The sequence below is a fragment of the Schistocerca serialis genome, chromosome 3, assembly GCF_023864345.2.
Source record: "Schistocerca serialis cubense isolate TAMUIC-IGC-003099 chromosome 3, iqSchSeri2.2, whole genome shotgun sequence".
Lineage (NCBI taxonomy): Eukaryota > Metazoa > Arthropoda > Insecta > Orthoptera > Acrididae > Schistocerca > Schistocerca serialis.
In genome coordinates, this window is record NC_064640.1 from 163,995,316 (window position 1) to 164,019,227 (window position 23,912).

Sequence of the window (23,912 nt, forward strand, 5' to 3'; positions counted from 1 at the left end):
TGGCAGAGCTTGCTTCCAAGAAGGAGACTAGTGACAACATGGGAAATATGGTGGCTCACTTTGGTGCATCAGGTGAGTAGCTGGTGGGATAGGAGGCACAGTTCAGGTACCTAGGAGGGAGAGGGGAGTGTAGGAAAAGCATTTGTGGTTCAGTGTGAGGCTTGTGACTTGTGGCCTGTGGAATAGGGAGGATTTGACTACTGGTTCTGTTTACAACATTTAAATGAACTGAAAATATTGCACACTATTTTTGGATCATACATCCACATGGAATTGACTTCAGAAGTCTTTGAATAGGAGCAGCTATGATACTTGTAAATGTTTACAGTTGGCCCATCTCTTCAAAGTTAGTTCATGCAGCCAAAGGCACAGTGTGATTACATGAGCCTTCGCTCACTTATCACAGAGATATGTGGTAGAAAGTGTGGCTAGGTGCTGGCAGGCAAGTGGCACAATGAATCTCAACACAGACTCCTCTCTCCTACTCTTGCGTAATAATGAAACTTTTATGAATGGAATGATGAGCAGGTCTTTGACAAAAGTTAGGGTGTCCCAGGAGGAATGGTCAATATTCAAGGATGCAACAGAAATGATTGTGCTAAGCAAAAATTTTTTCACTACCAAACACCATTAAGAGTACTAGATTTGGCTCACAATACATCCACTTGGACCACCAGCAGAGGCATTACTGCTTATTGCTGTGATTGGATTGAAGAGTTCCTAGATAACAGAACACAGCATGTCATTCTCAATGGAGAGAAGTCTTCTGAAGTAAGAGTGATTTCAGGTGTGCCGCAGGTGAGTGTCATAGGACCGTTGCTATTCACAATATACATAAATGACCTTGTGGATGACATCGGAAGTTCACTGAGGCTTTTTGCAGATGATGCTGTGGTGTATCGAGAGGTTGTAACAATGGAAAATTGTACTGAAATGCAGGAGGATCTGCAGCGAATTGATGCATGGTGCAGGGAATGGCAATTCAATCTCAATGTAGACAAGTGTAATGTGCTGCAAATACATAGAAAGATAGATCCCTTATCATTTAGCTACAAAATAGCAGGTCAGCAACTGGAAGCAGTTAATTCCATAAATTATCTGGGAGTACGCATTAGGAGTGATTTAAAATGAGATGATCATATAAAGTTGATCGTCGGTAAAGCAGATGCCAGACTGAGATTCATTGGAAGAATCCTAAGGAAATGCAATCCGAAAACAAAGGAAGTAGGTTACAGTATGCTTGTTCGCCCACTGCTTGAATACTGCTCCGCAGTGTGGGATCCATACCAGATAGGGTTGATAGAAGAGATAGAGAAGATCCAACAGAGAGCAGCGCGCTTCATTACAGGATCATTTAGTAATCGCAAAAGCGTTACGGAGATGATAGATAAACTCCAGTGGAAGACTCTGCAGGAGAGACGCTCAGTAGCTCGGTATGGGCTTTTGTTAAAGTTTCGAGAACATACCTTCACCGAAGAGTCAAGCAGTATATTGCTCCCTCCTATGTATATCTCGCGAAGAGACCATGAGGATAAAATCAGAGAGATTAGAGCTCACACAGAAGCATGCCGACAATCCTTCTTTCCACGAACATTTACTGTACACAATGTAATCTTACAGGATCAAATAAAATTCAATTCAATTCAATTCAAGGGAGAACCCATAGAGGTACTCAGGGTACCCTCCACCACACACCGTCAGGTGGCTTGCGGAGTATGGATGTATATGTAGATGTAGATGTAGGTATCCATAAGGTTCAACCTGTGAAAATCAATGATTGCAATACAATCTGACTGGGGTGTTAGCCATGTAATTTGGTATAGCCCTTCATAGGGTGGAGAGAATTGACTTGTTTTTCTCTTTTTGATAGCCAGGTTTTGCAATAAGACTTGGTCAAAATGACAGTAGAGGAGCAGCAGTGCACCTCTATTATTGCTCTTCATCTGTCTAGCTGTGACTCTGATGTTACTCTTCTGCACCTGTCACTGGATCATTTTAAGTTGTTGGGGCCAGGCTTTTCACTTAACATAAATCAACACCCAGAGGCAGTTTATCTAACTCAAATGGATAACTCATTAAACATATATGTACTCCTTGTAGGATGTGTGGCCCTTTGACTCAGGAATTGTACTGTTGTCAATAGACATGTGTATGGCAAATATCAATTTCTATCATTATATGTTTTGCTCACATAGTAAGATAACATTTTTAAAAGGTTTTTATGAACTCACTCTACTATGCCAATAGTTTTAGGTTATTAAAAGCTTACATATTTGTTCAAACAAAGCAGACGTAAAACTGGTTCCTTGGTCCGTAAAAATGACATCAGGACTTTCAAAAGATAATATAAAATGTTTGAGAAATGCTTTTGCCACTGTTTCAGCTGGCATGTCAGCAGTTAGTACTAAAACCAGGTAGCATGTGAAATGGTCATTAATTGACAGAATATACTTGTCTTCCTGTTGAGTATGTGAAAAAGGTCACATAAAGTCTAAAGCTACTATCTCAAAAGGCCTCAAGTGTTTAGACATGTTTTATGGGATTCATAGCCTGGTTTGTTGCACTCTTTGGGTGCACATAATACATACATGAATATAATTTTCAATGTCATGCTGCTGGGCTTCCCACCACTAATGCATCACAATGTGTATATTAGTGGCAAACTACTCACTTTGACAGGCTTAGATAGTATACTGACTTTGGATAATGATACGGCACTGGAGCACCTTTCATATCACCGGTTGATTCTGAAGGTGCACTTTGCCGCACAGGATACCATCTTTGGATATGAATCATTGGCATTCTTTGTCTTGTTCTTTAACCTGGCATTCTCCATCTTGTTTTCCCACCTCTTGCCACTCAGCAATCAATACCTCATCTAATTACAACATCTAAACCTTCCTGCTTATCATATCCACTTTATGACATAAATTTCCAAGCTTATGATGCATGTCATAATCATATTTACTTAGCATAAATGCCCCTTATGTCAGATGATTGCTTGGGTCCTTTAAATTCAACTGCAACAGAAGGGCTATATGGTCAGTAACTACTATGAACTTCCTACCCTATAGGTAGTACTTAAAATAGTTCACCCCAAATAAAACTCCTCTGTCATGCTGTAGTCAATTTCTATCTTATTGAGCTGATGAGAGCTGTAACCAATAGCTGTCTTAAAAGACATCCCACAGCAAAACTGACTGCATCACAAGACAAGGTAAATGGTTTTCAAAGTCAGGATATATTAACAAAGGTGATTTCATGAAGACATCTTGAAGCTGATGCATTGCAGTCTCACATTCTGTTGTATATATGCAAGATACCCAGTAATCAACAACTTGATCATCATATTGATCACAGTAGCATAATCTTTGACAAAATGGCGATAATAATTTGCTAATCTGAGGAGTGACTCAAATTTTCATGTCTACCATTACCATAAGTCATCAACTTTGTTTCACAGCAGCTGAACTGTTAACATGGTCCAGGTACTGAACCTATGATTTCGCAAAAGAACATTTCTCTAACTTCAAAGTTATTGTGCCCCATGCTTTTCAGTTGTTTGGCATGTTATTTGATTGTTCACAGAAACACAATAATATTGTCCAAATAAACCAAGCATATAGTTTCAATCCCCTTAACAACAGGTCAGAAAACTATTGACATGTTGATGGTGTGTTCCTCAAATCAAAATATCAAAATGCATCCTAAGAAATTTGTGCAACCCTGAAGGCACCATCAATGCTCTTTTGGACCAGTTTTGATATGCATTAGGGATCTGATGATTGCCTGATTTCATATCCAAAGTAGTGAAGTACATGGAAATTCCGAGCCTCACTAAAATTTAATCTATTCAAGGTAAGGATATATATCACATATGGCCACCTTGTTTACTGTATGTTGTCAGCTCATAGGCAAAAGGTTTCCTCACAACTAATACATTCCTTGGGTATAATTACTAAAGGTGAGGCCTAGGTGCTAGAGAATGGTAGAATGATTCCCATGTCTAATTGTTTCTGGACACTCTATTCTATGATCAACTGTAAATGATATGGGATTCAGTAGGGCTTAGGCATTACAGTCTGGCATCCTTGGTCAGACTTTCATGACAGGTCAAATCTATGGCCAGAAAATATCACCTATCTTCAGATGGCCACACAAGCTCCTCCAGTACCTGATTCTGATAAATTTGACAGTTTTTCTGGAAAAAATTTCTAATGGATGGCATGATCGTGTAAATTTCTTTCATTAGTAATGACTTCTGCTTCCTATTCTTTTGAAAATGTACTCCTCCTGTAAGTGATTGTTCATCATAAACTGTTTTAGGTATTGACCTGTGTAGTTCCATGTGGAATTAAAACATCTTTTAATTCAAAGTTATCTAAGAAATTTGGTACACATACTTTCCAATTCACAGTCTCTGCCTTCCAAAGGCATGTTTTTCATGCACTTGAAGTCAATCTAGAACTTCATTCTGGGTGAGCAGGTCAACAAGAAAGATAGGTCCATCAGGCTCTCAAATTTTGGCTGTCACTCAGAATAACCTCCCTCCATTATTGTGTGGGAATTCCCCTTGATAGGTCAGGGGTGCACTGCATGAAGAACGCAGCTACTTGGGTAGCTGAGTACTTGAGGAGTGCACTTGAGGGATTCTTACGCTAGGCAGTAGTTTGAGGTGCTCTGATGAACACTCACCAGTTGATATGCAGCAAGGGAAGTCAAATGGCATTTGAAATAAAGACACTTCAACTGTCACAATTTTATCAGTGAACTGTCAAAGTATTCATAATAATGTTCCCAAATTTACTGCCCTACAGCAAAGTTCTCATGCTCAAATTGTTCTTGGGACTGAGGACTGGATGAAAGCTAAAGTGGAAAGCACTTAGATATTTAGTGAGTAGTGGAATGTATATTATCAGAAAGACAGATTAGTGGCCATACATAGGGCCATAGCGGGAGGGGGGGGGGGGAAGGGGAGGGGGGGGGGGGGGTAAGTGATTATTGCAGTTGACAAAAATATTGTTTCTTTTTAGCTCAAAGTTGAGTGTGACAGTGAAGTCGTCTGGTCATGTGTAACAGGTGTAGGAGGAACCAAGTTAATTGTTGGAAGTTTTTACCTGCCACCCAATTGTATTGTGACAGGTCTAGAGGCATTCAAAGAAAGTCTATGGTCAATAGTGCAAATACTCAGATCATGCAGTACTAGTTGGAGGCAAGTTTAACCTACCAAGCATAGACTGGGGTTTCTATAGAGTCATTGTGGGGGGTACAGAGAGACAGACATGCTAAATACTTTTGAACACATTTTCTGAAAATTGTCTTGAGCAGCTAGCTTGGCATCCCACATGGAATGGAAATATCTTAGAACTTATATCTACAAATAGGCTGGACCTTATTGACAAGGCAGTATAGAAACATAACAACCATGATATCAGTATAGCAACTATGATTATGAAAGTTAATAAATAAGTCAAGAAGTCTAGGAGAGTGTTTCTGCTAGATAGAGAAGATAACCAGTTATTAGTATCCCACTTAGACATTGAGCTGGCATCACTTAGTTCCACTAAGATGGATGAAGAGGAATTATGGGCAAAATATAAGCAGATTGCAAATCATAGTCTGAAGGTTTCTGTACCTAGTAAATGGATGAAGAATGGAAAAGACCCACCATGGTTTAATAACAAAATTTCGTGGATGCTCAGGAAGCAGAGGCTCTTGCACTCTCAGTTCAAAAGGGAACCAACAAATGATGACAGATGAAGACTAGTAGAGATTCATGCATCTGTGAAAAGATCTGTGAACAAAGCATAAAAGAACTGCTTCTGTCACAACTTAGCATAAGATCTGGCAGAGAACCTGAGAAAATTCTGGTCTTATGAAAAATCACTAAGTGGGTCTAAGGCTTCCATTCAGTCCCTTGTTGACCTGTCTGGTGTGGTAGTTGAAGATAGCAAAATGAAAGCTGAAGTTTTAAATTTCACATTCAGAAAATCATTCACACAGGAGAATCATACAAACATACCATCATTTGACCATTGGACAGACTCCCATATGGGTGACATAGTAATAAGCATACCTGGCATAGAGAAACATCTGAAAGATTTTAAAGAAAATAAATCACCTTGTCTGCATGGAATCCCAGTTCAATTTACAAAAAGTAATGTACAGCATTGTTCCCTTACCTAGCTTGCATTTATTGTGGGTGTCTCATCCAGCACAAAGTCTCAAGTGACTGAAAAAAAGCAAAGGTGACTCTAGTGTACAAGAAGGGTAAAAGAAGGGACCTGCAAAATAACAGATCAATATCCCTAACTTCTGTTTCCTGCAGAATCCTTGAGCACATCCTCAGTTCGAATATAATAAACTTTCTTGAGACTGAGAAGCTTATGTCCATGAACCAGCATAGTTTTAGAAAGCATCACTCATGTGAAACTCAGCTTGCCCTTTTCTCACATGATATACTGAGAACTATGGATGAAGGGCAACAGGCAGAATCCATATTTCTATACTTCTGGAAAGCATTTGACATGGTGCCTCACTGCAGACTGTTAACTAAGGTACAAGTATATGGGATAAGTTCACAGATATGTGAGTGGCATGAAGTATTGTTAAATATCAAAACCCAGTATATTGTCCTTAGTGGCAAGTGTTCATCAGAGACAAGGGAAGTGTGATACAACTGCTGTTGTTCTCTATTTATATAACCGATTTGGCAGGCAGGGTGGACAGTAATCTGCAGTTGTTTGCTGATGATGATGTGGTGTATGATAAAATGCCAAAGTTGAGTGACTGTAGGAAGGTACAAGATGACTTAGACAAAATTTCCAGTTGGTGTGATGAATGGCAGCTAGCCCTAAATGTGGAAAAATGTAATTTAAAGCAGATTGGTAGGAAGATCAAAATTGTAATGTTCAGCTACAGTACTACTTGTGTCCTGCATGACACAGTCAAGTCATTTAAATATCTGGGTGTAACACTGCATAGTGATATGAGGTGGAACGAGCATATGAGAACTGTGGTAGGAAAAGTGAATGGTTGACTTTGGTTCATTGGGAGAATTTTAGGAAACAGAAGTTCACCTGTAAAGGAGACTGCATATAGGAAGCTGCTGCAACCTATTCTTGAGTACTGCTTGAGTGTTTGGGATCCATACCACGTCAGACTGAAGGGAGACATCAAAGAAATTCAGAGGCTAGCTGCTAGATTTGTTACTGGTAAGTTTGAACAATATGTAAGATGCTTTGGTAACTGAAATGGGAATCCCTGGAGGGAAGGCATTGTTCATTTTCAGAAACACTATTGAGAAAATTTAGAGAATCGGCATTTGTAGCTGACTGCTGAAAGATTCTACTGCCACAAACATACATTGCACATAAGGGCCACAAAGATAAGAGAGAGTAATTACGGCTCATAAGGAGGCATATAGACAGTCATTTTTCCCTTGCTCTGTTTGTGAGTGGAACAGGAAAGGAAATGAGAAGTAGCGGTATGGGGTACCATCTGTCACGCATCGTACAGTGGCTTGCGGAGTATTTATGTAAATGTAGATGTAGATGTACTGCCACATATGGTTTCAGGTGCATTTGCCCTTAATACACAGATATGCAGTTCACTGGAATCTTGGGGAGTGGGACCCTTCATCCATTTGTTCCATTACTCTCTCATATACACTTTAAATGTTTTATTTATCAAGACATCAAGAGGGTGCAAAATAGCAGCAAGCTCTGTATTTCCCTGTCTCATTTTCCCTTTCACAGAATTTTTCAAATGACTACTAAACTGATCTAGCACAAGAAGAGAACTCTTCCTCAGTAAAAACCTTTCCTTCTCTCCTATACTCTGTTAACCCATAGTTTCATATCAGCCTCATCCTTCTGACCCTTGTCATGTATGTGAACAACAACAACTGGCTGTATTTCAGAAAGTATTCGCATTGTTTTGCACTTGAAAATGATCACTGGATTAATTTTAATACTCTCAGCACAACATGAAAGCACAACAGTGTAGTGCATTTTTCATGTCCACTTGTTTGTATAGTTACAGTTTTAGCACCTTCCATGGCAACAGTTTTGTTATTTGGCACATCAAATGACAGAGGAATTTCATCCATATTTGATATATTTAGTTCCACATTGGTTTCCTTTTGATGATGAATAATACAGTGATGGAAAGCTAATATTTTCTCTTCATAGTCTTGTTGCATTTTCTGGGACATTTTGGTTTTGGTTCACATGCTAAGTTCATGACACTTCATAAACCTGTAGCATCAACCAACTCCACCCTTAAAGTCTATTAAGTTCCATTGTAGTGTTAGCTTACAAACATGAATTTGAATCATTTTAGCATTAATTCCAATGCCATTTTGACAGTGTCCTTGACTCCATTTCAATATGTCATCTTCTAGCTTCGGTCATGTTGTTTTCAGTCCTCTATTTGCATATTTAGTCTCCCTCATTTTTTCAGGTCATATTTCCTAGCCCATCAATCGCAAATGGTTTTTTTCTGTTGCTGGAGAGCCAAAATGTTGTACAGCTGCTCTGTTTCAACGTTCTGCATGTGCTGTTACTTTGAATTTATAGCCCACGTCATACAAATGACTTTTATTTCTCTACATTATGAAACTAGCTACTATCAAAAATATTGTACTGTTACCAATAACACAAATCACTTTCACTTCAAGTTCACTGTTACTGTAGACTGCAATGATGCATCGCAGGATAGACATTGTTCTGGATTTGTGATGGTGGGACAGGAGGGGGACAGTGCTAGTCTCAACAACTCATATTTGTCACATTTATGTCAGTCAAATCCAATGTTGCCAATTATAGACAGGCTTTCCATGGTATTGAATACACAGTCATTTTTAAGACTTGTGGCAATTTTAAGTCAAACACTGGACGTTTGTATATTAATTTTGAGTGTAAGATGCACCTGAATTTTGGAGGCAATCTTTCGAAGAAAAAAGTGTGTCTTATAGTCCTTGAAATATGGTAATTTGTTTCCCTTGCAGCCACATGGGGAGAACTAGCTTCCTCCTATAGGAGGGCAAGGCACACAACCTCTTGTAGTGAAGGGGCAATTGATATTATCCTCCTCACCAATCTTGGGGTCAGTCACCTTAATGAATACATCTACTGCTCTCACTTCTGCCTCGTCAAGTAGGACATCATTTCATTCTTGATGCAGCCCCAAAACATAGGTACAGCACAAAATTGTGCAGCTCTGACCTGCAAATGTTTCAAAATCTCCTCCCTGCCTGTGCCTAAGGACAGAAATTTTTCCAGTAATAGCTCACATTTCCCTCATCTGAATATTGCTTTTCTAAGCCCTTGGACAATACTTAAAAATGTTTTGCACTTCTTTACTGATTCCACATGGGTACATACATCACCCAATAGCTTTAAACTCACCTCATTAAACCAAACACTATCTGACCAGGAACAAATATGGTCAACATTATGTACATACCATACATCACCCAATAGCTTTAAACTCACCTCATTAAACCAAACACTATCTGACCAGGAACAAATACGGTCAACATTATGTACAAACCACAAAAAGGCGGCCACATTCTTCAAGGGCTTTCCTGTAAAAGAGGCAATGAAAATGACTACTGGAAAACTATTTACTATATTAAACTGAGGGGCAGCAGCAGTGCTAGTCTCAGGAGCAGCCTGTACATTCAATCTTTCTTTAACACAGACAACAGTGTACCTGTGCCTGCTCTAACCTCTTCTCCAAATCAAAATTCTTCAAGGCAGGTGTGTTCAACTGTACTTGCAAAGTCTTAATGGTATCCTCATTATGACTTGTCTCTACTCTGCATTGCGTTCTAACTGTGAGCATGTGTGGGCCTTTTTGTAAACCCTGAATGGGATCCAAAAGTGCTATCAATAAATTGCTAATCAGGATAAAAATTTTCTGTAAAGGAAATAGTTAGCTCTTGATGCAACATTCCCCACTTGTTAGTCAGTGACTACAATTCTGTACATGGCAACACTTACAATAGACACGACGAGACGCAATGTGCTGCAATGTGACACACGCAATGCGACAGCTGCAAAGGCGCAAGTGGGCAGATGGGGTTGCAGGCATGTAGCACCCTTATGAATGCAGCATGGACCTGATGTTGACAGCTGAATGCAACAGTGATGAGGTTTGATGAGGCCTCCAATGTCAGATTCAGGACCCCCCATGGCAGTACTGCCAGGTCAGATAGCACATTGCTGGCAACAGATGAGAGTCACCACTGGGCGGCAGCATGAGTGGCATTGTGGCTGAAACAGGCAGCTAGGCACTGTTATCAGCATTGGGCAGCAGGCTGGCAGCATGGCACGGAATGATGACCACAGTGAGTGGTAGGCAGTGCACCTACAGACTTTGCTTGGAATGGACAGGCATTGGAGTGGCTGTGGTGAGGGCACATGGGGCCACAGCAGGGCCACATTCAAATATGTCAGGGAGGCACACCATGTGGCAGCACAGGTTCAGTGCATGAGAGCACTTGCTCACAGACTGCTGAAATGCAGTCAGCCTTTGCTTGAAATAGCAGCAGGACACACAGTGTCAGCCCAGTGACAGACAGACACCAACCACAGTTGAACCATGCCCAGGCTTGTTTCATAGCTGAATGAAAGCATAATGCACACCATATTTTTAGTCATGAAAATATGGTCTTTTACAAACTGTAAGATGGGCCATCCTGCTTGTTTGGCACCAGTTTCATACAGGTGCTGGGATGAGTGAGGGACAGAACATCCAATAAGAGTAGCTTCATATAAGAATAGGAGAATTAAATAGATACAATATGACCTTGTATTTCAGTACGTTGAATACAATGGGTGTGCCTGGGGAGGGCAAACATACCCCCCCAGCTGTTTGGAGGAGCCATTACAACTGAACAGCAGTGGACCGAAGTCTATAAAATGGGAAAGCGAGGAAAGTGCATGCTGTCGAGTCGGTGGCTGAGAACAGGGAGAGAGAACCAAGTCTGGAATCCATGTTCTGCAGCAGCATCTGGAGGCACATGTAACATCTTTCCAACATTTTATATTGGTTGCTTGCAGATGTCACACTGATAACATATCTGTCAGCAGATACTAACCAGTAAAAACCACTCCTGGCCTGCAACACAGACTGTATCTGGTGAGCAAATCTTGGGAACAGCACCATGAATAGGTGACAGTTCGAGAGTGAAAGAAATTGGATTTAACATTCCAAAATCAATGATAAAATGTTCACAAAATTCCTTCAAACAGGTGACAGCCTCCACAGCAGTCTGCAACAAAGTGAAGTTTCACATGAGAGAAGAGCACTTGAGCTTTTCAAATGGTATTCTTCTTATACATTCCTCACACTGTCAGCATATGTGTGATCTGCAATGTATGGTCGTGTAACTAGGGCCTCCCGTTGGGTAGACAGTATGCCGGGTACAAGTCTTTCCATTTGACACCACTTTGGTGACTTGCACATTGATGGGGATGAAATGATGATGATTAAGACAACACAACACCCAGTCCCTGAGCAGAGAAAATCTCCAACCCAGCCGGCAATCAAACCCGGGCCCTTAGGATTGGCACTGTTGCGCTGACCACTCACTGACCGGGGGTGGACACAATGTATGGTAACTGAAGAAAACTTCACAAGCTAAAATCACTAAAAAAAGAATTTTATTGGATGACTGGTTTTGATAGAGCTATATTGTCATCATTGGATCTTATGTCCGCTCCCGGTAGCTGAGTGGTCAGGGTGACTGAATATCATACCTAATGGCCCAGGTTCGATTGCCGGCTGGGTCAGAGATTTTCTCCACTCAGGGACTGGGTGTTGTGTTGTCCTTATCGTCATCATTTCATCCCCATTGACACACAAGTGTCAAAAAAAAAAAAAAAAAAAAAAAAAAAAAAAAAACCTACAGCAGAGGCAGGCTTTATTCATTATTTGATTATATCATAATTGCTTCATTAAGTAATAAATAAACACCTGCTCTGCTTATTTAATGCAAAATTGACTGTACTGAAAAGCACTCCACAGTTACAGATCCTTGTGCTAAGTCAAACTTAACTTTCATTACTGATCAGACAAAATTATCACTTTGCAAAACTATTATTTCACTGTATTCCATCAAATTACTTAAGATTCTAGCCTGAAGGGTGATATAAAATTGCTTATTCTTTCCACATACGTTACTCCAGGCAGCTATGTCTGTAGTTGTAATTCCTTAATGTTAAACAAGGCTGTACCATGACACTTCTATGGGTAGATTGTTATCTCCATATACTGATGGCATTGAACAAAAGCACTTCTATTATACCACAATTAATATTAAGATCTAGTATTCAAGATGATTTTTACTGCATATTACCTCTGCTGCTGCACTAAATTACACTAACTTCACACATGAGCTGATTACTTTAGATGATAATTATCCTTCACATATGCTGACACCTTTCATTTTCAGTTTACCTTACCTTTGTGTTTGACATAAATTCTTTAATCATAGTACCGATTTATTTTCTTCCCCTCTCTTATCATTCTATTACTTGTAACTAACACAAAATAATATATATAAATAATACTGGAGAAACCTCTTCTAAAATATTCTAATACTAACATATCTTTCTGTACAAAATCATATGAATGTAGAAGAGAGCTTAATTCTTATTGGCTTACAAAAAACATGTAGGATAGGAGAAGAGTTTGACTGCCTCAGGAAACATGAAAAATGAGACAGACAGCAGGGATAAGCATTATCAGCACATAATGAATCCAACACAGAATGTTGAACCCCCCTACTTGCTATTACACAAGAAATTATTCCCAAATATTACATCAATGCTAAGATTTTGAATTACGAAGAAATTGCATTCCAACAGCTGTCCTGCCAATTCCACAGTTAATAATTTTGAGTTTAACCCTGTTTTCAGCACAAAATTTCCTGGCAGCTATGACTTGGTCTTTACACTGTTTTTCAGAAGCCTCCACCTTCCTACTATAGTCATCACAAAGCTTTCTTCTCTCTTCTACACATTTACTACTCACCAATGTTAATTTCCCATTAGCGTTATGTGCTACAGTCTTTATCTTTTCATCACAATCTTTAGCTACGGCCTCAACGATCTTATTTAATTCTGAAAGATTAGAGCTGACTACCTTAATCTCCTCTTTAATTTCTTTCTTCAGTTCATCCTTTAAGCTAACCATGTCAGTTAATTGCTATTAGTTTAGTTTTCCATCCTGATAATGTCTTTCCTCATACTACTAATGTCTTCTTTCATACTACTAATGTTATTTTCCATCCTATTCATGTCTTCATTTATACTCATATTACTCAAACAGCTCAAACTACTCGTATTTTGCATTAACATTGCTCCCAAAGTTTTGTCTGCCATAAACTTTTGTCCTTGCTGACTTTCGCTACTAGGTTCCTCCTCCTTAACCTTAACGATCTCATGTACTTCAGTATTATTTTTACCCATTCCGCTCACCTCACCATACACTGTAGATGATGCTTTTATCATTTCATCTACAAAAGGACATTCGCCCCATCATTCAAACTTACATTCATATTTGATCTATAGCTAATAGCATCTACAGAACCAGTCTGCTGTTGTCCCTTGTCTCCCATCTCACAGTCTTGTTCCTTAAGGTCACTCATTATGTATCAATTAATACAAAACAGCTTTTACAATGAATTACCTTGTTTTTAATCACTTGTCTGCAGATGCACTGCTGTGCTTCTCATAGTTGTCATCTGGATCTGCACAGCGGCGGCAAGTTATAATTCTCTTGGTAAGATGTCTTGTTTATCTCTGTTCAGTTGTGTCCACCTGCATGCTGACTGGCTGCTACTGTACTCAATGGCTGCTTCCATAGAACTGACTCACTAGTTGGCTGCTGTCATACTGTGACCATGAAACTCCAGTGCTGATTGGCTGTAGCATCTGTTCACTGTAAACTGCTGCTGATTTCACTTTTCAAATTTTGTGAGTCCTTGTTTTATTGTGGCTACATTCAATATTCCTCACCCATGGCACCACTTGTAGCAGATCTACCTGCTTTATTTTCTTTGTTTGTTGTCCTCGGTGTCGATGTACTGCGTTGCTACCCTGGATGAAAGATGGGTTGTGGATTCAGACACTGATGACTGTAAATAATGTAGCCAACAGGTGCACAGTTGTGATTCACAGTACTTTAATTTCATTTTTCACAACCCCCTAATAATACATAGTTATATGGCCAATGCACTATTGTTTAACTTTCAATAAGCCTCATTATTAGTTTGCAGGCAAAACTCCACATACTGCAACAATAGTTTCCTGTTGAACAACTACGAGCAGTAAAACCTAACCACAAAGTTCACAGTTCTTAAAGAATAATCAGGTACATATGGAGCAGAGCAGACATTGTCATTGTTTTTACACACAGCTTAATTGTTTAACACTTATTCCACCGTTAAGTTGAAGCATTGTTGTAGTTTTAATCAACACAGGCTTCTCGTCTGAAACCCAGCCACAGACTGACTGTCTCATGACCAAAAACCGAGCCCTTATATATCCTGACAATAATAGATACTGAACTTACACATTGTATAAAGTTAAATTTACAGAAATTACAACTAAAACTTACTTCAAACGATTAACTGAATGCATCTAAAAATTGGTTCTTTTTAACAGTTTCTTCTACTACTGGGGTTAAGCCGAATTATTTGTTTAAAACATGAAATTAACAAATATCATTATGCAAACAATACTTTTGACAAAACTGTTAATTACTTTGGAATTAATTAAGGGCTGGCTTTGCTAACATCTTTCTGACTAGAGCCAAATAGATACTTTAAGAATAATAGCATTTTGTCTTTCAAATGTTTACAATTATTACAGAATTTATATTTGTTTATACATCAACAATAGAATTTATGTTATGAAACGATTACTGATTTCATCCTATAGCAAAAGATACTAACTAGAAATAGTTGAAATAAATTAGAAAATCAATTACATACCTAAAACTAAGCACAACATTAGATCTGGTGTTAAATTTTTTAAAACTGAAGGTCAACCTTTCTCTATTATGAAAATACAGATTATACTCACGTATGTTAATGGTAATTAGTTCAAAAATAAAAATAGAAAAGAATATAAAAAGGCAGATGACAAAACAAGAAGGGAAGTAAAAATATCCCAGCTTTCTTTGTCACAACCTCTCTCCAGGTTGCCGCCATACTCACCAACAATGGTTACCATGATTCATTGCTGAACACAGTTCAATGCCATTCATCAGCAGTCCATGCTTCCTGGTACTTGTATCGCTCCAAATGCAGCTGTTGTGTTATGGTGTTAATGGTAGCCTATGTGTGGGACAATAATTCACTAGTCCATCTGAGGTTAGTCCCCAACCAGTGGTGCAGAATGACACAGAATGTTGCATGGAGTTCACTACTTGTTTTTGGATGACAGGCACGATTGTGAAGGGGTTATGATGATCTTGGTGCACAATCTGGTCATTATTCCTTGCAGTGGTCACATATGGTCAAACAGAGTCTTGACGATACGTACATTTGCCCTCACATTCCCATGCAGTCCAGTACTGGGCCATTGTCACATATGAATGCCCCACAAATCTAAATTTTGCATGATTTGACCATCTGGCCAAATGAAAGCCACAATGGGGCACCATTCAAAGTTTTTCAGGTGCTGATAACACTATCACACACAAGTATGCAGCACTTCCATGTCATTCACAGTGATCTCACATCACCCTCACTTTTCATGCCCTTTATATAGCGAAACATGCCCGGTAACAATACTAAACATGAACAACAGTAATGAGATGCCAGTTCCATGTAACGGAAATGTCAGTTTTAGCTGAATTGTGTGTTATAAACTCTAGAAACTGAGTCTTGAGCTGACTTAAGATTCTGCACATTTTGAATTTATGTACTGAAGTTTGGTGGCAGGAGAAACAAGACTTCTGGTCAGATGAATACAGGATTAAAAGTATAAAATCAAATAGTGATAATGCAGGAGTAGATTTAATAATGAATAAGAAAATAGGAATATGGGTAAGCTACTATGAACAGCATACTGATTGCATTATCATAGCCAAGATAGACACAAGCTCACAACCAACTCAGTAGTACAAGTTTATATGTCAACTAGCCCCGCAGATGAGTAAGGGATTGAAGAAATGTATGATGATATAAAAGAAATTATTCAGATACTTAAGAGAGGTGAAAATTTAATTATGGTGGGGGACTGGAATTTGATAATAGTAAAAGGAGGAGAAGTAAAAATGGCAGGTGAATATGGACTGGATGAAAGGAATGAAAGAGGAAGCTGTCTGGTAAAATTTTGCACAACAAAGAAGGTTGTGTATATAGAACAGTTCTGGAGACACCAGAAGCCATCATATTGGTTACATTATGGTAAGGCACCAATTCAGGACCCGATTTTAAATTGTAAGACATTTCCAGAGGTAGATGTGGACTATTATCACAATTTGTTGGTTATGAACTTTAAATTAAAACTGAAGAAATTGCAAAAAGGTAGGAAATTAAGGTGATGGGGCCTGGATAAGTTGAAATTAGCAGAGGTTGTTGAGAGTTTCAGAGGGAGCATTAGAAAATGATTGACTAGAACAGGGGAAAAGAATATGGTAGAAGATGAATGAGTAGCTTTGAGTGATGAAATAGTGAAGACAGCAGAAGAGTGAACAGATAAAAAGAGAAGGCCTAATAAAAATCTTTGGTTAACATAGGAGATATTGAATTTAATTGATGAAAGGACAACACATAAAAATGCAGCCAATGAAGCAGGCAAAAGGGAATTTGGAACATCTAAGAAAGTGACTGACAGGAAGTGCAAAATGGCTAAGCAGGAATGGTGAGAGGACAAATGTAAGGATGTAGCAGATTATGTAGCAAGGGACAGATACCACCTATAGTTAAATTTAAGAGCCATGTGGAGAAAGTGACAATCAAAATCTCAGATGGAAAACTGGTACTAAGCAAAGGAGGGAAAGCTAAAAGCCATGTGGAGAAAATGACCATCAAAATCTCAGATGGTAAACCGGTACTAAGCAAAGGAGGGAAAGCTGAAAGGTGGGAGGAGTATATCAAGGGTCTATTCAAATGAGATGAAAGAGGTAATATTACAGAAAGGGAAGAGGATGTAGATGAAGATGTGATGGGAAATATGATATTGTGAGAAGAATTTAGTAGTATTACGGGTAACTCTAAAATATTTCTGTTTGCTGATGACACTAGCTTGGTAGTAAAGGATGTTGTGTGCAACACTGGCTTGGTTTCAAATAGTGTAGTTCATGACATAAGTTCACAGCTTGTAGAAAATAAACAAACACTAAATCACAGTATGAATCAGTTTTTTCAGTTTTTAACACACAATTCAACAAAACCTGACATTTTAATTTGAACAGAATGGGCATATAATTAGTGAAACTGAACAGTTCAAATTTCTAGGTGTTCAGATAGATAGTAAACTGTCATGGAAAGGCCACACTCAGGATCTTGTTCAAAGACTTATTGCTACCAGTTTTACTATTCGAATGGTATCTGGAGTAAGTTATCGGTAGCACACTGCATCTTGTACATGGTCACCGTGGCTCCTGAGGTCACAGCACCAAGCTATGACACCTGAAGATGGGCGTATAAGAGCCCAAAACTGGTCATGTGATAATAAATGAACCTTACAACTGTAGCGGTATTTTCAGCTGCTGGTATAATGCTCAGTTGCGGATGTTCCTCCGACATGATTGTTTGATGTATGAGGCAGACAAAATACCAATAAGACTTCAAGAAAAATGTAATAATGCCAGTTCCTAACAAAGCAGATGCTGATAGTGTGAATATAACTGACCTATCAGTTTAATACATCATGATTGCAAAATACTAACAAGAATTCTTTGCAGAAGAATCAAAAATCTGGTAGATGCTGACCTTTGGGATGATCGGTCGGATTCTAGAGCAATGTAGAAACATGTGAGGTATACTGACCCTAAGACTTCTTGTAGAAGATAGGGCAATGAAAGGCAAACCTATGTTTATAGCATTTACACAATTAGATGAACATTTTAACACTGTTGACTAGAATACTTTTCTTGAAATTATGAAGGTGTCATGGGTAAAACACAAGTATCAAAAGGCTAATTACAACTTGTATAGAAACCAGATGGCAGGTATAAGAGTTGAGGACTAATAAAGGGAAACAGTGGTTGATAAGGGAGTGAGACAGGGTTGCAGCCTGTCACCAATATTATTCAAACTATATTTTGCACAAGCAGTAAAGGAACAAAAGAAAAGTTTGGAATAAGAATTGAAGTTCAGGGAGAAGAAATGAAAACTTTGAGGTTTGTCAATGACACTGTAATTCTCTCAGGAACAGCAAAGGTCTTGGAAGAGCAGTTGAATGGAATGGACATCATCTTGAATGGAGGATATAAGATTAAATCAACAAAATCAAAACAAGGTTAATGGAATGTAGTAGCATTAAATAAGGTGGTGCTCAGGTAATTAGATTAGGAAACGAGACACCAAAGGTAGCAGCAAAATAAGTGATGATGGCCGAGGTAGAGAGGATATAAAATGTACACTGGCAATGGCAACAAAAGTGTCTCTGAAGAAGAGTAATTTGTTGCTTTGGAATATAAATTTAAATTCCAGGTAGGAATCTCATCAATATACAAAAAGATGGGTTGCTACTTACTGTAAAGATGGCATGTTAATTTGCAGACAGGCGCAATGAAAAGGCACTTACATAAAACTTTCGGCCACAGCTTTCATCAGAGAAAGAGGAACACACACCATTCATTCATACAAGCAAGCGCAACTCCTGCACACATGACCACCAACTCTGGCAGCTCACGCCAGAGTCAACATATATCTATAAATTTCTGATCACTTTTAAGTTGTTTAACACATTTTGTTTCTATGACAACTGTGCAGAGAGAACTCAACCTACCATTTATCATTGATCTGTGAAGGCAATTTTTAATTCTTTTAAGGGTGCTCATATTTATTTCAGAAGACGCTGTAGTGACAGGGGATATAAGGATCAATTTCTACAGTCTGGAACTGCGCGACCGCTACGGTTGCGGGTTCGAATCCTGCCTCGGGCATGGATGTGTGTGATATCCTTAGGTTAGTTAGGTTTAAGTAGTTCTCAGTTCTAGGGACTTATGACCTCAGAAGTTAAGTCCCATAGTACTCAGAGTCATTTGAACCATTAAGGATCAATTTGATAAACTTTGTTACTTTTTTGTAAATATTTTGAAAATCATTGTCCACAATGATATTAAGAAAGTCTGTGGGTGGTAAATATTTATTTTTGTCAATGTAAATATTTCCTAACTCATTTTCTAGTCATTCTTTCTTGAACAATGGGTAAGTTGTGAGAAGTCCATTCCGTTTCATTGTTGGGAAATTTGGTTTATAATGTCCAAATTGATTGTTTTCAAGCAGCTCTATAAGCTGAATATTCCAAAGATATCCAAAACTCATTTCCATTTGCACTATCATGTTATCTAAGCTCTCATAAGATAATATTTTAAGTTTGGGAAGACATGCACACTAACACTTATTTCACTAAGAAATTTCTGGTTGCAGCTTTCAGTACATGAGGTCAATTTTTTCTGATCTCATATCCTTTAACAAATTGAAAGTCTTCTTGATTTCAGCATCACACATACTAATACCATATTCAGTTTTGTGCTGAAGAAGTTCCTAGAGGTGATCAGCATATAAAAATGTTTCTTTGTAAAGGCAAAGTAGGAAAGGGATTTGAGTTTTGTTAAGAATACTAAGCAAGCCAGAAGCACTGTTGAATGACTCTGTATCTCAGTTTTCATCATTTGTGGCAATATTTTGGGAAATATCTTTAAAATCAGGGTATTTAATATACAATATTGTATGAAATTCCAGAGTGTAGTACACATTTTAGGCAATCTGAAGTTTTATTTTTTTAAGAATTGCATTCTCTTTGAGGAGTTGCCAAAAAAAAGTGAGTGGACTGCTACAAGATTTTAAATGAAAAACGTAACTGCTTTGATATTTTTGGAACAATGTAACAGCACTAGATTAAGTTTACAAGCATAACAATGCAAAAATATAGCCGACGGACATTTTTGTTTAATATCATTTTTAATGTCTCCATGTTTATATGCCAATACTGAAGCTCCATCATATGTTTTGATCACTGTTCTATCAGTAATTCCACAAACATCAAGTGTATTGTGTACAATTTGTGAGAAACCCCGAGTAGTTTTGTCAGGAGAAACACTGTGAAAATCAATAAATCTTTCTATGGGTTTGTCTTCAGTACAAAACCGGAGAACAATACCCATTTGTGACTTACAAAAAATCCAGGGTTTCTTCTGCTTGCACTCCAACAAACTGTAACACTTCCTTAATGCAATCATTAGTGACATCAGTAATCAATTCACTTAATTCATTTTGAATTGTGCTTGATGTTCCTTTGAAACAAGAAGTGCTCTGCATGAATAAACTATTCTTCTCCAGACAAAATTTCTGATAGTTCAAGGTAATTCCATTTGTTACCAGAATTTTCATTTTCAGAGTGCCCTCTGAATGCAAGGTCTTGCTTGCCCAAGAAACAAACAACACCAATAAGTCTCTAAATTATGAATCTATTTTGTTTTACAATCACATTATGTTTTATAGCTAGAAGTTTGGCTCCTTCAGAAATTGAATGTTCAATTTGTTCATGACCTAACTACTGAAAACTCACTTGAGTCTGAAGATGCCTTCTTGAATTCTGATGTTTCTCCACTTTTCTGACAATTTTTTATTTACTCTGAAAGAAGCTGACCATTCTTTTTCAGTCCCAGACCCACCAAACAAAATACATACACAACAAATGATTTAGTTGTTACAGAGCAACCTGTAAGCCAAGGATCCTTTTTATACCTGAGAAATTGAAATTTTCGGTTTTGTTTCCCATCAACTATTTTAATGTTTAAGTGTGGTGTGCTTTGCTTATCTTTATAAACACATTTTGTTTTGTAAGTCCAGCTTCAAATTGGTCTGTCATCTAATTCATGAAGTAAAGACACAAGTTTTCCCTCAGCACAAGCCATAATATAATCAGTTAATCACATGCACTCACAAATTATATTACCAAAACAAGTTTTGTTACACCAGGACTGAATAGCATATGAAATAACACAATTTCACAGATGAGACAAGCCTCAATGTCACACTCATACAACACTTGTCACTGTCTGTTGCCCTGTCAGCTGCTGTGTGGAAACTAGAAACCTGCAGTGAACTGTTAAAGTGGATCGCATGCATAGCACAGTGACCACTCAGTTCATGGGTGGAGTGAAGAAACTGTAGTAACACGCAACATTACACTGTTTTCAATGCATTGTTATCTTCTAACTCTAATTGTAAGCCTTCTTCAAATTTTTGGGTAGGCTAAGCCTCAATAGCCTCTGAAGAGCTTGCCACTAACAGTAGGACCATTACTATGATGTAACTGCTGAATTTCTGGGAGATTGTCAGTATGTAATCTATCAAAGTTAGAATGTTACAAAATTTATTAAATAAGTACAGATGTTTTTATTTAAGAATGGTGTGCTGCATGGTTCTCACTTTATTAAGAAACTGTTGACAATTATACTCTTACAAAGTACTAGGCACTTCTAGAATGAAATCTTCACCCTGCGACAAAGTGCGAGCTGATATGAAACTTCTTGGTAGATTTAAACTGTGTGCCAGACTGAGACTTGAACTCAGGAACTTTATTTTTGATGGGCAAGTGCTCTACAAATTGAGCTGTCCAAGCACAGCTCAGGACCCATCTCACAGCTTTACTTCCACCAGTAACTCACCTCCTACCTTCCAAACTTCAAGGAAACCCATCTGCAAAATTTGCAGGAATAGCATTCCTGGAAAAAAGGATATTGCAAAGACATGGCTTAGCAACCACCAGGGGTATGTTTCCAAAATCAAATTTTTGCTCTGCAGTGGAGTATGTTCTGATATGGAACTTTCTGGCAGGTTAAAACTGTGTGCTGGACTGAGACTCAAACTCAGGAGCTTTGCCGAAATGTAAGTTTGCCTTTCCTTAAGCTATCTTCTATGAGAAATCATAGGGTCAGTATTGCCTTGTGTGTTCCCACATTTTTCCAGAATCCAAACTGATCTCATTGGCTTCTATCAGTTTTTATGTTCTTCTGTATAAAATTCATGTTAGTATTTTGCAATCATGACCTAAAACTGATAGTTCAGTAATTTTCAGATCTGTCAGTACTTGCTTTCTTTGGAATTGAAATTGCCAGAATTCAAGAATATAATAATTCTAATTCCAGTTCTGATTTCCAGAGTTGATAGTAAATATAAAAGGAAAAATGTATATGGATAATCGAAAAGGGTTATAAATGGTGGTGTGAAGTTGATGTTGCCTCACAGTCATGACAAATCCAACATGTTTTGTCACATGCTGTGAGCAGAGAGAGAGATTCATAGTCACAGTATAATGCCACACTGAAAGAAATACCCAGCCACATACCCAAAAAGGTCATCATATTTCAGTGCAAAATGTGTGTTATAGTCGGGGTAACAAACTCAGTAACTTGAATTTTTATTTTAAACCTATAATTTATGAATAAGATCTGCAAACTGCTTTGCTGAAAACAAGATATTACTTATGCTATGTAATATTTCATCAGTATAATACAGATAGTAGGTAAAACTTCCAAAATCTTTGTAATTTTTTCTTCACAGAATTTGAGAAAAACGTTATTAAAGCTACAGCTGAGGTTCAGAGCAGTCTAGACTGTCCTGTCAGCTTTCATCCTGGCCGTCATCCAAAAGCACCATTTGAAATAATGCGACTGTTTGCAGAAGCTGGTGGTAAAGCTGGAAAAACAATAATGTCACACTTGGACAGTAAGTAAAATTTAAAATGAAATCCACTTTATTTTGTTTCAGCATTTACAGTGTGTGAGAAATGAGCACATATCTGTGATAAAATAATGCTTGTGGTTCAGAGAAAAACATTAAACATGTGTTTCAGTTATTCATACAATATGTCAGTCAGGATTTCAATAATATTATTTATGCTAAACTTATATGTACCAAAATTTACATTTCTGATAAGGGTAATTTTTATTTCACCATATAAGGAAGACTATTCATATTATTTTCAAAGGCTTCTGTGTCACCACAAAAGCAGTAATTAATACAATTTTTGTTGCACATACATTAGTGGGTGATGTGTAGGAGATAAAAGGATCTTCCTACACTCTTTTGTGAAAAAGGTGCTCTTGATATTTTGTAAACTAATGTCTGTGAGATATTCAAAGTTTTCTCCAAGTGTCTTCCAATTCAGATTTTTCAACACCTTTGTAGCATTCGCACATGACCCAAACGAATGTGTTATGACCATTCCTTATCTTCATATAAACGGACCATGAAGTCATATTATGCTACCAATGAAGTAAAGACTGTCACTTGCTTTAGCCATAAGCTAACCTATGTGATCACTCCATTATATACTGAAGAGCCAAGGAAACTGGTACATATGCCTAATATCGTGTAGGGTCCCCGCGAGCAAACAGAAGTGCTGCAGCACGATGTGGCATGGACTTGACTAGTGTCTAAAATAGTGCTGGAGGGAACTGACACCATGAATCATGCAGGGCTGTCCATAAATTCGTAATGGTATGAGGGGGTGGAGGTCTCTTCTTAACAGCACGTTGCAAGACATCCCAGATATGCTCAATAATGTTCATGTCCTGGGAGTTTGGTGGCCAGCAGAAGTGTTTAAACTCATAAGAGTGTTCCTGGAGCCGCTCTGTAGCAATTCTGAACATGTGGGATGTCACATTGTCCTGCTGGAATTGCCCAAGTCTGTCGGAATGCACAATGG

The 23,912-nt window shown here is 38.2% G+C and overlaps 1 protein-coding gene across 1 annotated transcript in view; it reads left to right on the plus strand.

Moving 5' to 3' along the window:
* Positions 1-23,912, plus strand: part of LOC126469876 (phosphotriesterase-related protein) — a 235,395-nt gene that overhangs the window by 144,043 nt on the left and 67,440 nt on the right. The window contains exon 5 of the mRNA XM_050097201.1: positions 22,766-22,930. Within this exon, the coding sequence (XP_049953158.1) occupies positions 22,766-22,930 (165 nt within the window). The remainder of the gene's footprint in view (positions 1-22,765; positions 22,931-23,912) is intronic.